The following is a 15,008-nucleotide window of genomic DNA, read 5'->3' on the forward strand; positions in this document are numbered from 1 at the left end:
TGCACTGTACCTTTTTTCTTTCAGGGGAGATTCTGTTTACATATTTCCTTTTTTTAGATTGTTTATTTTTTATTTATTTTTTTACAGTTTTTTTTTTTAATTTTATTTTCTTATTTGGTCTTAAAGACTAGGAAGACACAATGTAGAACTTCTTGGCCTTGACGGATACTGTTTATCAGAGAGTCACAAAATACTGTGGGTAACAAAGCATTTATTGGATATAATTTTGCTCCTACAGTAATGATATACCATCAGTCTATGAAAACACACATTTTCTAAAATTGTTATGTGCACAATTTAGAATAAATTTATCTTTTTAATTTTTTTTTGCTAATATGATTATTTGTTCTTTCCAACATTGTTTCCAGAAATAGACAAAAGAAATCCCCAGAAACCATTAGGTGTCAAAGAAATCATGACTAAAAGAATCACAAAGTCTGAGAGACTTGAACATTAAGAGTTTACAGTTCCTCCTTTCTTCTTCACATTCCAACACAATATTCGAGACACCTTTGAATTTTTTGAAAGCATTTTTTGATATTTGCTTGATGAGTTTTAATGAAAACCATACATAGTGAAATGCATTTTGATCTGCATTTAAGAAAACCACTTTTATTTATGTATGTGTAACAGAGTCCAATTATTATGTTTAAACAGAGAGGTCAAATGACTATTGGATTAATTACAGTTGTTGTTGCTCTGACAAAATATTGGACAAAAGCAACTTAAGAAGGAAGTGATGATTTGGGCTCAGAGTTTGAGGATCTGGCTCATCATGGGGAGAAGTCTTGGCAGTGGGAGTGTAAGGCAGCCAATCACATTACACTTACAGTCAGGAAGTGAAGAGAGAGGAATACTGGCCCTCAGATCACTTCCTACTTTTTATTCCGGACATCAACCCATGGAATGCTGCTCCCAACATTTAGAATGGGGTTCTCACTTCTGTTAAACTAATCTGGCAAGTTCTTCCCAGACATGGCCTTGGTCTCTTTAGTGATTTGATGTCCAGTCAATTTGGCAATCATAATTAACCATTATAACTTTTAGTCTAACCACTTTTAACCCTATAGTGGTAATTTATGTTTTAAAATTCATGGTGGAGTTGACTGGAGTTGGAAACAGTTACTTTATTAAGGAAGAAAAATGTAGCAACTTGATCATGGTATGTCATACTTGGTGAGATGACTTCTTAATTTCAGAGAAGTTAGAATGTGAAAAATAAACATCTTGTAATTTACTAACTATAGGAGTATTACTTAATATTTACAAGTGCTTTACATAGGAGTAGTTCATTTATCTTTCAGAATTACCTCAAGCAGCAAGTATGTGTTGCCATCCATAATTTACAAATGAAAAATGAAAGTGTAAAGTTAATTGATAGTAAGAGATCTGGAATGCAGAATCATCGGTTCCAAAGCCCACTTTCTTAACCACAATATACAGTAATATATTATGGAGCATACATAATTTTAAAATCAAAGAACCTACTAATTAAAATTAAAGTTTTTGAGGGTCTACTGGTTTTGCACTGAGAATTGTAAAGCATAAAATTAATGTTTTGAACAGCCTTGATGAAAAAAGCCCCCTGAAGCTTAGAGACAGTGAAAAATATGCTCAAGGTTGCAGTTCCAACATGTGGCCAAGTTGAAAAGGCCCTGTTATCTCGGATGATAAAAACATGTACTCATTCCTCATTTGGTAAGTGGAAGAATGTGCATTCCATGCTTCAGTCAGCAGCTGCTGTTGTTCTTTAGTTTTGACTTTCACTTATTACTAAAAGGAAATGAGCTGAACTCATTACTGTATTGTGGTGATATATTGTGTACCATAATAAACTTTGCTTGAAGATCAGAGAACAGAATAAGCCACTATATTAAACATGGAGACCAGGGAGTGGTGGCACACACTTTTAATCCTAGCACTCAGGAGGCAGAGATCCATCTGTGTCTCTGTGAATTCAAAGCCACCCTGGACTACATGAGATTGACTCAGGCTAGGAGAGAAAACAGAGCTAGGTAGTGGTGGCACACGCATTTAATCCCAGTACTGGGAAGTACACACACCTTTAATCTCAGGAAGTGATGGCTGGACAGAGAAAGGTATATTAGGCATGAGGAGACAGGAACTAAAGGCTTTTTGGCTGAATCATCCCTTTCAGCTAGAGGCTTTTTCGGCTGGAGATTTTCCGGTGAGGACTTGGAGAATTTCAGTCAGGGAATTTGTGGAATTGGTGAGGTGAGACATGGCAGTGGCTTGTTCCTTTGTCTCTATGATCTTTCAGCATTCACCCCAATATTCTGGCTCTGGGTTTGTATTTAAAGACCTATTAGGATTCGTGTTATACTATATCTTTTTTCTCTATGTGCCCGACTAACTTTGATGTATTCATCAGAAATCATGAGCATCCTAGCCTATGACTGACAGCTGATATTTAGCTCTACATTTCAGTGCAGCAGTTTCTCAACTGGGGAAATTTGTTTCTTCCCACTCCCCAGGTGTCATTGCATAATGCTTTAGGGTGAACTTCCATTGGTTGCTTTCAACATTTCATGGGTAGTGGCCAAGAGTGCTCCAAAAATGCCTTCTAGGAATAGGGAATACCACTGCAAAGGATAAGCTAAAATATCAATAGTTCTAAAGTCAAGGAAATCTAAGATAGTGGGAAATATGAAATAGGCATTGATCAAATGGTATTTAAATATTTGTTTTGTTTTGTGTTTGAGGCAGTCTCAAAAACAGGATAGCTTGGCCTGTAGTTTATTGTGAAGCTGAGAGTAACCTTTAACTCATAATTCATCTCAACTTCTGAATTCTTGGGATTTCGTTTTATGCCACCATGCTGAGTTGACTTTTATTTTATATTTAGGGCAGAAATGATGGACTATAATTCAAGTGAGCATATTCCAAATATAATGGTCTTTTCTCACTTCCTTACATATGAAGCTTGTGTCATTTGAGATGGACAAATAATACTATTGTGGGATTTAACATAAACATATCACTACTTAACACATGAAGACATTTTGGTTCGCTAATGCTAAGGAATGATTGGATTTTTGCATATTTTGTTTTTCTTAATTGAATTTTTTAATGTTTTGAGAATATTAGGCAGGATTATTATATTTATAAAATTAACATTCCTCCTTTATTCCCTTCACTTTTTCCCATGTACTTTCCAACACCCTTTCAAATTCATGACTTCATTATTACTGATATGTATATATGTATGTGTTTATATGTATGATTATATATACATATATATGATAAATATATACCTACAACTTACTGAGCTCATTTATTGTTGCTTACATGTACATGCTTTAGGGTTACCACTTGAAATTGAATAAATTGTTAGGGTTCTTGTCCCTAGAGAAAAATAATTCCCCCTCTTTCAGCAGTTTAATTCTTCTAGGGTGGGTCCTCATGAAATTTTCATCTTCCATATTGGCCCATCAAACAATGCTGTCATGGTACAGGTCTTGTTTAGGAAGCCATATTGTTGATAGTTCATGGATACAGCTTCCTTTACATGACTAGAAAACACTGTCTACTAGCAAGTACATTGCTTCGCTAATGCTATCAAATAAATGTATTTGGAATATTTTCTAGAATATATAAGGCAAAATTTTTCTTTGCTCATTGAATTATTGCTGAGTTGACAAAACTAGTCACCCTATGTAGATGCAGTCCTAAATCTGCATTTTTCAATCAGATTTGCCAAGCAACAAGTTACTTGATACAACTAGTTTTCAGAAGTGCCCCCTTTAGGATGTGTTCAAGTTCCAAAGTATTCCACAGTCATATTTTATGAAGGCATTTCTAGGACAAAAGAAAAAGTTAAGAGAGTCTTTTTGGTTTTCCAGAGCATTGTTCAGACTAAACATCCCCAAGTGACAATGCCACACCCTCCTTAGCTCAGCTATGCTCACTTGTAAAGCTTATCTATCACTCCCATCTCAAAGACTGCAAGCATAGGACTTGCACATCAAAGCAGATGTGGGAGCCTATGGATTCTTGTGGAATTAATAGCTGAGATCCTCTTCTAAAAGATTTGAGAGTCAAGGTTAATTTCGTGCCAAATATCTGACTGTGAGATATATCCAATGTTCCAAGTATGATATTTGAATTCTAGTCATATTGTAAAATCAAATTACCTTGCGAGAGCCTAAGCCAATTGGATAATTATTTCTAAATAAAAGGATAATTGAACCCGCTTCCACAACTTTCTTTCAACATGCTTTCCTAATTGTGAAATATTTGTCATTTTTACAGTAAAATTTCAATAGTCCTGTGAAATAGGCACTATTAATTACTGTATTAATTATCTTAAAGAGGAGGAAAATCCACAGTCATTTAGAACACTGGGTAACATGAGCTTCATTGAAATCAAATTATGCTTTGTTCTACTTTGTTATTTTATTTATGATGCAGTACAGTATTTCATTAAAAAATATTTGTTAGTACTTTGTGTCAGACACTGAGGTTGTCTGGAATATCTGAGGTGGGGCACTCTTCACTTTTCTTATCTACCCCTTGCCAGAGAGCTAGCCATTAAGAAAGACTTCCTTTATGGCATTGGGAATAAATATCTGGGTAAGTGGGAGAGAAATAAGTTTTATAGACAGGGTTAGAGGTTGCTTCGAAATCAGAGGAGTTTTTACAGTGGTGATACATCTTTTAGAGGTGGTCAAAAATAAGAGCAAGATGATGAGAAGATGGACAGTGATTGCTGAGAACTGCAGGCTGTGACCTTAGTAGTTAACCACAAACTTACACTGAAAATTGATGCCTAGAAGACTCTTCAGTGTCTACGGTTATATCAGAATACTGAGAGGCAAGGACCCGCAGCCACAGACTACACAGATTAAGATGTCCAGCAGGAGGATTTGGGATAAGTTTCGTTGGAGATACTTCCCTAGCATGCTTGAAGCTCTGAATTCAATTCTCACCAAAGAAAACAAAATGTTTAGGGAGTTCTTGTTTAGGTTGGCCGCATGGTTTGGCCATTGGGGAAGTCCCAGCTGTGATATAGCTTAATTGCAGAATTCCAGAGAGAGAGAGAGAGAGAGAGAGAGAGAGAGAGAGAGAGAGAGAGAGAGAGAGAGAATGCATCTTGTAAGTGGTCCAAACCCAGGACACAGTTGCACAATGCTTGCTCTATTTGACCTTATTGGACTGCGAGCTGAAATCTGCTCTTTGTCAGATAGTCAACTGCAGTTTCTCAATATGGATGTTTTAAACATTGTGTCTTGTTTATTTCCTCCCAGCTTTGTAGTTTGAAAATGCCTTGCTTCTCCTGGCTGTACAAAAGGGAATGCAGTATTAGAGACCTCCCTTATCTGTATGTCTGGAAATACAAGTAACAAGGAATTCTTCATGCACTGTGTTTGTCTATGCAAATACACCCTTGGTAAAGTTAAATTTTGAAATAAGAAACAGTAAGAGATTAAAAACAACTAATAATAAAAAGAACTACCATAACACAAGCTAATAAAAGTGATTTACTTTTCTCTCTTCTTTTTCTCTTCTATCATCTATCATCTATCTATCTATCTATCTATCTATCTATCTACCTATCTATCATCCATCTATGTATCTGTCATCTATTATCTCCATTTATCAATCAATCCATCTATCCATCTATCTATCTATCTATCTATCTATCTATCTATCTATCTATCTTCCATCTATGTATCTATCATCTATCTATCCATCCCCCATATATCAATTTATCTCTCTATATCTATCTATCTATCTATCTATCTATCTATCTATCTATCTATCATCTATATATCTATCAATCATCAATCTATCTATCTATCTATCTATCTATCTATCTATCTATCTGTCTTCCTCCTTCCTACATCCTTCTGATTAAAAATAAACAATACTTTTCAGGCCAAGGATGATCATAAATGAAACTGTGAAAATGGAAGCCATGAATAAAGGGTACTTTTTAAATAGGGATCCTCCATCCCTGGTTAATGTTGATAGGGGGAAATCACCCAAGCCTAGATTTGGAAGTGGCAAAGGAAGGAAGAGACAATGGTAGCTTTTAGAAAAATTTTCCGGCTTTAAATGTTAGTTAAAATATAATTTGGTTAATTGGATAAGTAAGACTTTAAGTTTTGTGTTTCACAGGCATTTCTGTGTCTGCATCTCCAACCTCAGGACGTAGTGACACAATGCTGTATTTTACCAAGTTTATATTTGAGAATTACAAAGTCCTTTAAGAACTAAGAAATCTCATAATATTTAAAGGTTGCCATTTTTTGTTGTGGCAGATTAATAGCTATTCTGAAGAACACATGGCCTGTGGGCTAAAGATTAGATATTCCTGCTGGAGATTTCAGAACAAAACAGAAAGTTCAATCATGAGTGACTTTGTATTTTAAAATTTCACTATGTATTTGAGTAAAACTGCAGTTTGAATTACCTTTTGCAATTAATTCTATGGTAAGAGTAGCCATTCTTCATATTTTCTTGGGTTATTTGTCCAGAATTGATTCTGATAATTCCTGAATGAATAGCAAGACTCACTTACTCAAATTCTAAACAAAGCATGCATAATAATTGCAAATCAAATGTCCATGACATAGTTTGCCTTGTAGAAAGTGGCTCAATCTTTGGCCACCAAATAGAAGTTCTGTATTAGTCATTTATTAGTCATGTGATCTAAGATATTGCCTTTATGATACACCTTGGATATTACAGATTAAGTATCACACATGATTTAGGTTTCTAGAAATAATTACATGATTTTAATATGTTCAAGTCTTATCCATGAAAGAATTTAGGAAACATTACTAATTTAGCTATTAATGGTATTAATTTAGGAAAAGTACACAATCTGTTTTTCATTCAAGATTAATAAGAGGGTAACTTTTTCCAGGAAAGAGTGGTAAAGATAAATGCTATGACTATAATTTATAGGGAGTTGATAAATAATCTTATTGAGAGTTTGGTTTTTTTTAGGAGAAACAGGGGCAGTACTGTGGGAGATCAAACTCTGAACCTTGAAACATACTAGACAAGTATCCTCCATCCCTGCCCATTATTTTTAAAAGGTTGTTTTCTATGTCTATGACATATTAACTGTACAAAGACATGTTTTTGAATGAGTCATATTAATCAGCTAATAATCTCATAAGATTAATAAAGGATTTATTGTGTTGAGAGCGAGGTTTATAAAGGTCCATAGTGAAATTTTACTGAATGTGAAAGACCTATTATTACAGCCTTTTCAAATTTAAAATAATCCAAAATAAATAAATATTTTTAGTTTTTTGGATTCATAGAAATATAATACAACTTGAAAAAAACTTTCAAATTTTCTTAATAAAAAAAAAAAATACCAGGGCTGGAGAGAGAGGCACATACTGCTCTTGCCAACAACCAGAATTTGGTTTCTAACATCTACCTTGGGTGGCTTACAACATCCTATAACTCCAACTCCACAAGAGTCAGATGCCCCTCATCTCCTTGGACACCATAATCACATGTACATACCCACTTATATGCTCAGAAACTTACACATAATGGAAAATAAACAGACTTTAAACTAATAATAATATTTACTTTCATAGACATTGAATAATTCCTGCTTCATAATAATTCATAGTTCTTAGTAATGCATAGTTCATAATAATGTATAGTTCATTACAATACATAGTTTCATGACTGACTATCTTAACTTTTAGTAAAGCAGATGCATACTAAAAGTTGTGAGTGTTAATACAAACACTTGCTCTGGAAGATCAGCTAGAAATCTTAGATTAAGTTGTAAATGGTTTTTAAAAAGTAAAAGACATTGAAGAAATAAGTTTTCTCCTATGAAAACAGATGCTTTTATGATGAGAATTATCATTCAGGAAGTTTTATGGAATTCTTATATAATCCAAACAAGGTGAGGAGAGACACAGGCTTTCAACATGGGAAATTTCTAGATTATCCTAAAAATTTAGTTTATATTCCTTTTATTGGTCCTCTGCAATTCTATTCCCATCATCAAAGGCATGAAGCCCCTATTTTAATATATTCAGAAGAGTCAGAAAACTGTAGTAACTTTCTATCATACAGATCCAATTTGAAATTTGCACAATAGGGATTGAGAAAATAAGGTAATGCTACAAAATTTTCAAGTATTGCCTGATATTTTCAATTAATTTTCATTTATAGAAATTTTCTTCCTACTATGTATGATAGGAAATTTGCTATGTATAGCAGGACTATATAAAGAAATATAATAAATTTCCTTATGGAAAGTGAGAAATGATTTTTAGAATGTAGCATTTTGTTTCCTAAAATAATCTTAGTAATTATTTCTCTTTTGAGACATTTTTAGTATTATTCATCAAATATCAAAACACATGGACAGTGCCTTCTAGACAAACTGTTATTTATAATTGTTAAAGTAAATTTACTTTGTTTTGTTTGTTGTTTAGCTGAACAGATGGTAATGGTTTTGACACAATCAAATTGCTCTTCCCTTTTTTTTTTAACCCCCACCCCCACCTTTGGGGTAAAAATCATACAGTAAAACAGAGTTTCTGGGCCTACATCGTCACAGCTGGTCACCAATCAATCTGAGTTCATGGTACAATGATGATCGCACATGTTGTCCAGGGGCCAAATCTGATTGGGTTGTATTTTTCGGCGGTGGTTCACATCAAAAGAAAGAAGGCACATCTAGAGTAGCAACTGACAGCCCGGGATAACATAACTGTCATTAATCAAACCTGGCAACAATGGCTTCCTTCATACAAGTCCAAGTCAGGCAGATTTCACAACGAAAATCATCTTGTTTGTAGTAAAACTGCCTCATCAGAAATATTCTTCCTCTGTTTCATTTTCTGTTTTTAATTAAAATAGGAAGTGCTACTATATGCCACGCATATATAAAATTTCACTCTGCTGATAGGTGATTTTGTATAAAAGCATGCTCTACTCATTTATAATTTATTTCAGACTAAGTAAAGACAGTTAAAAACAAATTGAAGGATACCTGATAAGAGAAATGTAATTAACTTATATGTAGATTGATAAATAGTCATGAGGCTCCTATAGTTCTGATTGTTAAAAAGTATGGATACTGTTAGTTTTGAGGGATTCATAAACCCTGACAGAATAATCAACACAATACATTACCTGATAGACATGTATAAGAAAGAGCAAACATATCCAACATAAAGGTGGGCTTTTTCTATTATAATAAAGAAATATACTGGTAGTGGCTTATAGTCCCTTTATATACCCGACAACAATATAATCAGCTTTTTATTTAAAGTTGCATCAGGAAATAGGCATTTTCTACAGGTTGCCTATCATCTTGCTGTCACATGTGGAAACACATTATACACCACAAAGACCTTAAATGGAAGTATGATAGTTGGGTTTTTATCGTCAGCTTGATACAGTTGAGAATCACCTGGGAAGAGACCCTCACTGAAAGATGGTCTTCACCAGGTTGGCCTGTGGGCTTGTAGTGGGGATTGTTTGATTTCACGTTAACTGAAGTAGGAAGAACTGCCCAATCATCTTTTGTGGAGAAAATGCAAAGGCGTGACAAACTGACCTTTGGCATGCATACGGCAATGGCTCTCTTCCGACTATGGGTGTCACATGACCAGTTCCTCTGCTGCTTCTGGGACTGCCTTCCTGTGATGCTGATGGACCGTAAATTTTGAGTCAAAGTCAGCATTTTATATTATTGCCTATATAAATTGAATGCTTAGCAGAAAACCTAATTTTTTTGCACATGAAATCATCTGTGATATATGATTTTGCTCAGTGATGTAGCAGAAGGATACTTCTGAGATTAGAGTTCTCTATATTTATACATTAATTTTTAAATTATTATATAATATATTTAATCAGCAACTCTTCCTCCATATCATTACTCTTTCGCACTTTCTTAGCTTAGGATTTATCTTAAACTGTAGTAATAGCCATCCTTATAGATAAACATGGTAATCGACCATCCTTGAAGCCATTCACATTTATATAGAATTCATATTAGCAGGAAACAAGGCATTAGTTGTACATCTCTTGAGTTCTTTGTATGTATAATAAATAGCTCTTATGAATTATGCTTTCCTCTGGCTGTGCTGTTTCTACTTATTTCACAGCTATAGCTGGCATTCCTTCTATTGAAACAGACATTGTTATTAGAGCAATTTTGCTAATGGGATAATTCTTACCCAAAGAATTTAAATACTTGTCCACTGTTAGAAACACAGGGTGACCTTGTTGTTAAAATTTGGCTAATAGGTGCCTAAGTCTGTGCTTTAAGTGACTTGTATAAATTTTAGAAGTTCTGTTACTAATAGTATGCTGAGGGCATTTGGTGAAACAGACAAGATGACCCCCTTCTTGGAAAAAGACAACCATGAAAACTCTAAAACTCTAATAGTTCTAAGTAGTACAGAATCATTAACATGTGTCTGCATTTCAAGAGGGGAGTAGCTATATTTCTTTTTGGTGCAGTTAGGGAAGGTTTCAAACACAGATAGTGAATAAGGCCTTCTTAACTCTTAAACCATGGTCAATAGAAAAAAAATCAAGGTAAATATATAATCAGAGAAATCAATACCATGATTAAAGACAGAGGAGCTTGGGAGGTCCAAGCCACTGACATGCTTGGTAGACAGACATTACTTTTGGTCATGCCAGTGTATATAAAGTAGAACTGTCATTAGTAGAGACAAGGCATTTTTGTTGTTGCTGTTCTCGTTATTTTTATTTGTTTTTGTTTTTAAAACTAATGTTAGAAGTAGAACACAACTAATTACAGGGCTCTTTGAAACTAGCTGGGCAGGGTGGGGGTGTGTCATTTAACACTTAAGAAGCTCAAGCAGAATTATCAGGAGTCCAGTTACCTCCAGTGACTTAGTGAGTTTGAGAGCCTGGGCTACATGAGAGCCTGTCAAAAAGGAATCAATCAACCAATCAACCAAACAAACAAAAAAACCAAGGGAAAGAGAGAGATTAAGGCTAGAAACCTGTCTCAATTCTTAAAACAACGATATATCCCAATGAGTATCCAACATGCAGAATCAACTAAAACATTTTTTCAAGGAACATTTAAATAACTGTGCAGCATGTGGAAAAAGGAAAGCAGTGTAAGCTATCATAAACTACCAGAAAAAAAAAAACTGTTTGGAAAACATTAGTGAAAACTGAGAGGGAAGGTCATAAGAGTGGAAATCTGATAGTATTAATTTCTGGCTTGTCTAATTGAAAACTTAGAGTTGTATAGGAATATAGTCCCATTGCAAGGCACCAACTCCGGTAAATCATGTTAATGTTGTATGTTGTAAACTTATTTTGAAATTGTTTGTTATTCTCTAAATTTAAGAAATAAATCATTGTGAATGAGCTTGGGCAACACATTTCCAAAAGCTGCTTCAAGTCCATTTCAAGTGTCCATATAGGGAGTTGGAAAAAAAAACCCAAAATACAAAGTAACACTTCACTTATTTATTTTTTTAATCAGTGTTCACTTTGTCAACTTCTCAGTATATAAGACAAATATTTCTTCTTTTAATATATTTTAAGTTTCTTATATTCACAATGCCTAAAAATCATATTAAATACATTATGATTAACTTACCTAATAATAAAACACAAGTGACCCTAAAAAATGTATAATATTTTCCTTATTTGTGGAGAGTCACCAAGGATAGGACAAATTGGAAAGCTTGCCTTTCATAGTTTAAAAGCATAACAATTTGCACAATGTAAAATGAATGGGTAACTGGCAAGCAACTAGTGATCAGTTGTAAAATTAGTGATCTTATTTTTAATAATTTTAGTCTGAATTAGTGTAATATGTGTCTAGATGTTTGTGTATATAAAACACAATATAAAAAGGGATGAATGAGGATTACTATCTATATGCAATAGCTATATGACTGATGCTGTTTAATAATGCTGTTTCTTGTTCTACACAGGTACGATATCAAAGATGACTATACCCTGAGAATTAAAAAGGCCTTGAGTACAGATGAAGGTACCTATATGTGTATCGCTGAGAATCGGGTAGGGAAAGTGGAAGCCTCTGCTACTCTCACTGTCCGAGGTAAGAGACTTGAAGCATCAAAGAAAATTGAACCAGGAGCCTAATATTTTGATCAGTTGGTAAGTTCATGACTGCTCAAAATAGTAGGAGCTGCTGGGCATTGTAGCCCCCACACAAGAAGCAGTAACAGAGGGATCACAAATGGGAAGCCAGGCTGGTCTCTATAGCAAAATGTTTCAGAGTAAAGGAATATATTATACAGTTTTAGTATTATAATAAATATTCCAGTGTTGTTTTTGCCTTCCAAATCATTAATTGAAATAAAGTGATTGCTTAAATGGTTCTCTCTCTCTCTCTCTCTCTCTCTCTCTCTCTCTCTCTCTCTCTCTTTCTCTCTCTCCCTCTCTCTCCCTCTCTCGCTCCTTTCTCTCTCTCTCTCTCTCTCTCTCTCTCTCTCTCTCTCTCTCTCTGTGTGTGTGTGTGTGTGTGTGTGTGTGTGTGTCTTTCCTTCTTTCCTTTCTTTTTTTTCACAGAATCCATAAAAGAATTTGATTTCCAAATGCACTGACCGGCTCTGAACTAGTGTTCAGTTTAATCTCAGTTAATATGATAATAAACTAATTCAGACAGTAGCTGGTTCAGTCTGCTAGATGGTCTACCACTTCTGACAAACAGTGAACATGAGTGACCTTCCTCACAGGGGATAGACACACCTCCAGATAGAAATACCTCACTTCTCCCTTGTTGTTTGAAGATGGCTGCCAAAACTGCTGGTAAAGACTGACTTACATTTCTCTTCACATGTCAGCTTGAACTTGGGAATACAAAGGATCCAGTCTCTAACCACAGATAACATATGCATGGGCCTGTTTTCAAGCTGCTTCGTTTCAACTTGGCTTCACTTCGGGCTTATGGTTGCTAGGGAGGTTGTAAGCCACTACTTCTCAGTTTGATGCTGTTACTCTATCCACTTGCCTGCAGTCGCTATTGACACCAATGGCTGGCTCCATGGGAGACGGTATGAATCTCATCCCCCTACAGAGCAGAATTAAGGAGTTCTGTACCTTTGTACACGAGAGTATCTTTCAGTTTGCTAAGACCAACAATTATTGCTATTTTTTTTTTACTTTCAAGATTCACATTTGGTTGTAGCTCTTTGAGATCTCCTTCATTTAAATATATCAAGCTGTCTATGATCTCTGTCTCTGAAGTTTTTACAACAGAAGATATTAAAAGATATCCCATTTGTCTCAGAGCTATGTTGTGAGGATCCAAAAACAGGCAGCGCCTAAGCATTTGCCTGGTGCTACTTACTCATTCAACAGACAGATGAGCAAGTAGAACAAGGTGAAGGGCACTGTCTAGGGTCATACTACTGATCTGTGGAGAAGTGAGAGCAAGCACTCACTTTTCTCCCATTGTGGGGCAATGCTCTGGCCTTGTCATGTAGGTAAAATTATTTTATAGAGTTACATGCATTATGGGCTAATGGTGAATGAACCCAAACTGGAGAGGCCTCCCCTGGTACAATCCAGTCTCCATGATTCTTCCCAGTCTTGGCTGTTTTCTAAAAGTACACTGAGTATGCCTGGTGTTTGTCCTTCTTCACAGCAAGGACATTCCGGTAAAAATATTCCTGGGCATGGGCTGCCATGAAGCAACAGGGTTGGTTTAACTGTTTAAGGGACTCCTCACTCTGAATCTCCTGTTTGTACAATGTTCTTTGAATTTATAGTTAGTTCATACACTGACAAACACAGCCAAAATAAGTTAAAGATCTTCATCTATGGGAGCCTTTGATATCTAGCAAATCTTTATCATACCTTCACTCATACCTTCTGTAATCTAATTTCAGGTGATAAGTCTAGTCAAAACATATTTTTGAAATAACTTGAACATTCTACTCACTGGTATATACGTGGTCTCTGAAAGTTTATGGAAACTTTAAAATTCTTCTATATTCAACACTGTCCTTTCACATGTACATTTAAGACATCTCAGGCTAAGAATGTATCCCATTCATAGAACTGTTGAGAGTAATCATGGCACAATAGAACGTTCAACAGCACAAAATAAGTGTTTAAAGTTGTTGTTTGTATCTTTTCAGTGACATTAATATTGTCATCCCAAGAGGGACATAAAGATCTGTGCCTATAGTTTTAGCATATGAGACATTGAGACAGAGGAACTGTAATGAATTGGAGGCCAGCCTGAGTTACAGTGACTTTCAAGCCAGTGCAGGCTACATAGTGAAACTGTGTTTTAAAACAAGCAAAACCCAATCAACGAAGCAAACAAACATTGCTGTTTTTGAGTATCACTGATTCTAATATATAATAATTCAAATAGTAAGGATGGAGTAGATGGTGGTTGTAAAATATGGTATTACTACTTATATATTTATTTACTCTTTCATGTATATGAGTACTCTGTCTGCATGCTCATCTGCACACACAAGAAGGCATCAGACCCCATTATAGATGGTTGTGAGCCAACATGTGTTTGTTGGGAATTGAACTCAGGACCTCTAGAAGCGCTGCGCCATCTCTCCCGTCCAATTTTCGTATATAATTAACAGTAACAGGTTGACTATCTAGTTCATATAGCTGAAGAGTTCATCCTAAAAAAATTGTGAGGATATAAATCAGTCTTTCTGTTTCTGTTTCTTTCAGTGACTTACTGCTGTTAAATGCTATCAGTTTTGAAATGTTTGCTTTCTGCTAGCATACCCCTGTCTACTGGTAGAACTCTGTTTAAAATTATGGAAATTTGTTTGGTTGTTTCCATATTCAAAACACCAATTTAAGGGAAGGGAATAACTAGTCGTGTTTCAAAGGTGTTAACAGAAAAACCAATCTCCTGATAAACTGATTTGGAGAACAATTCATGAAGTTCTCTGGCCCTAAATAACAGAGGTAGACAGGGACATTCTTTTATAACATATGCTTTCTGAGAGTTATGTACTCTTCCAGTTACGGAATCATGTTTA

At 35.1% G+C, this 15,008-nt stretch overlaps 1 protein-coding gene across 1 annotated transcript in view; it reads left to right on the forward strand.

The window, feature by feature from the left end:
* The window catches only part of Robo2 (roundabout guidance receptor 2), a 1,235,714-nt gene that overhangs the window by 1,101,812 nt on the left and 118,894 nt on the right, over positions 1–15,008 (forward strand). Inside the window, 1 exon segment of the mRNA XM_037209998.1 lies at positions 11,952–12,079. Coding sequence (XP_037065893.1) covers positions 11,952–12,079 — 128 coding nt within the window.

This window comes from Peromyscus leucopus, chromosome 12 (genome assembly GCF_004664715.2).
Source record: "Peromyscus leucopus breed LL Stock chromosome 12, UCI_PerLeu_2.1, whole genome shotgun sequence".
NCBI classification, from domain to species: domain Eukaryota; kingdom Metazoa; phylum Chordata; class Mammalia; order Rodentia; family Cricetidae; genus Peromyscus; species Peromyscus leucopus.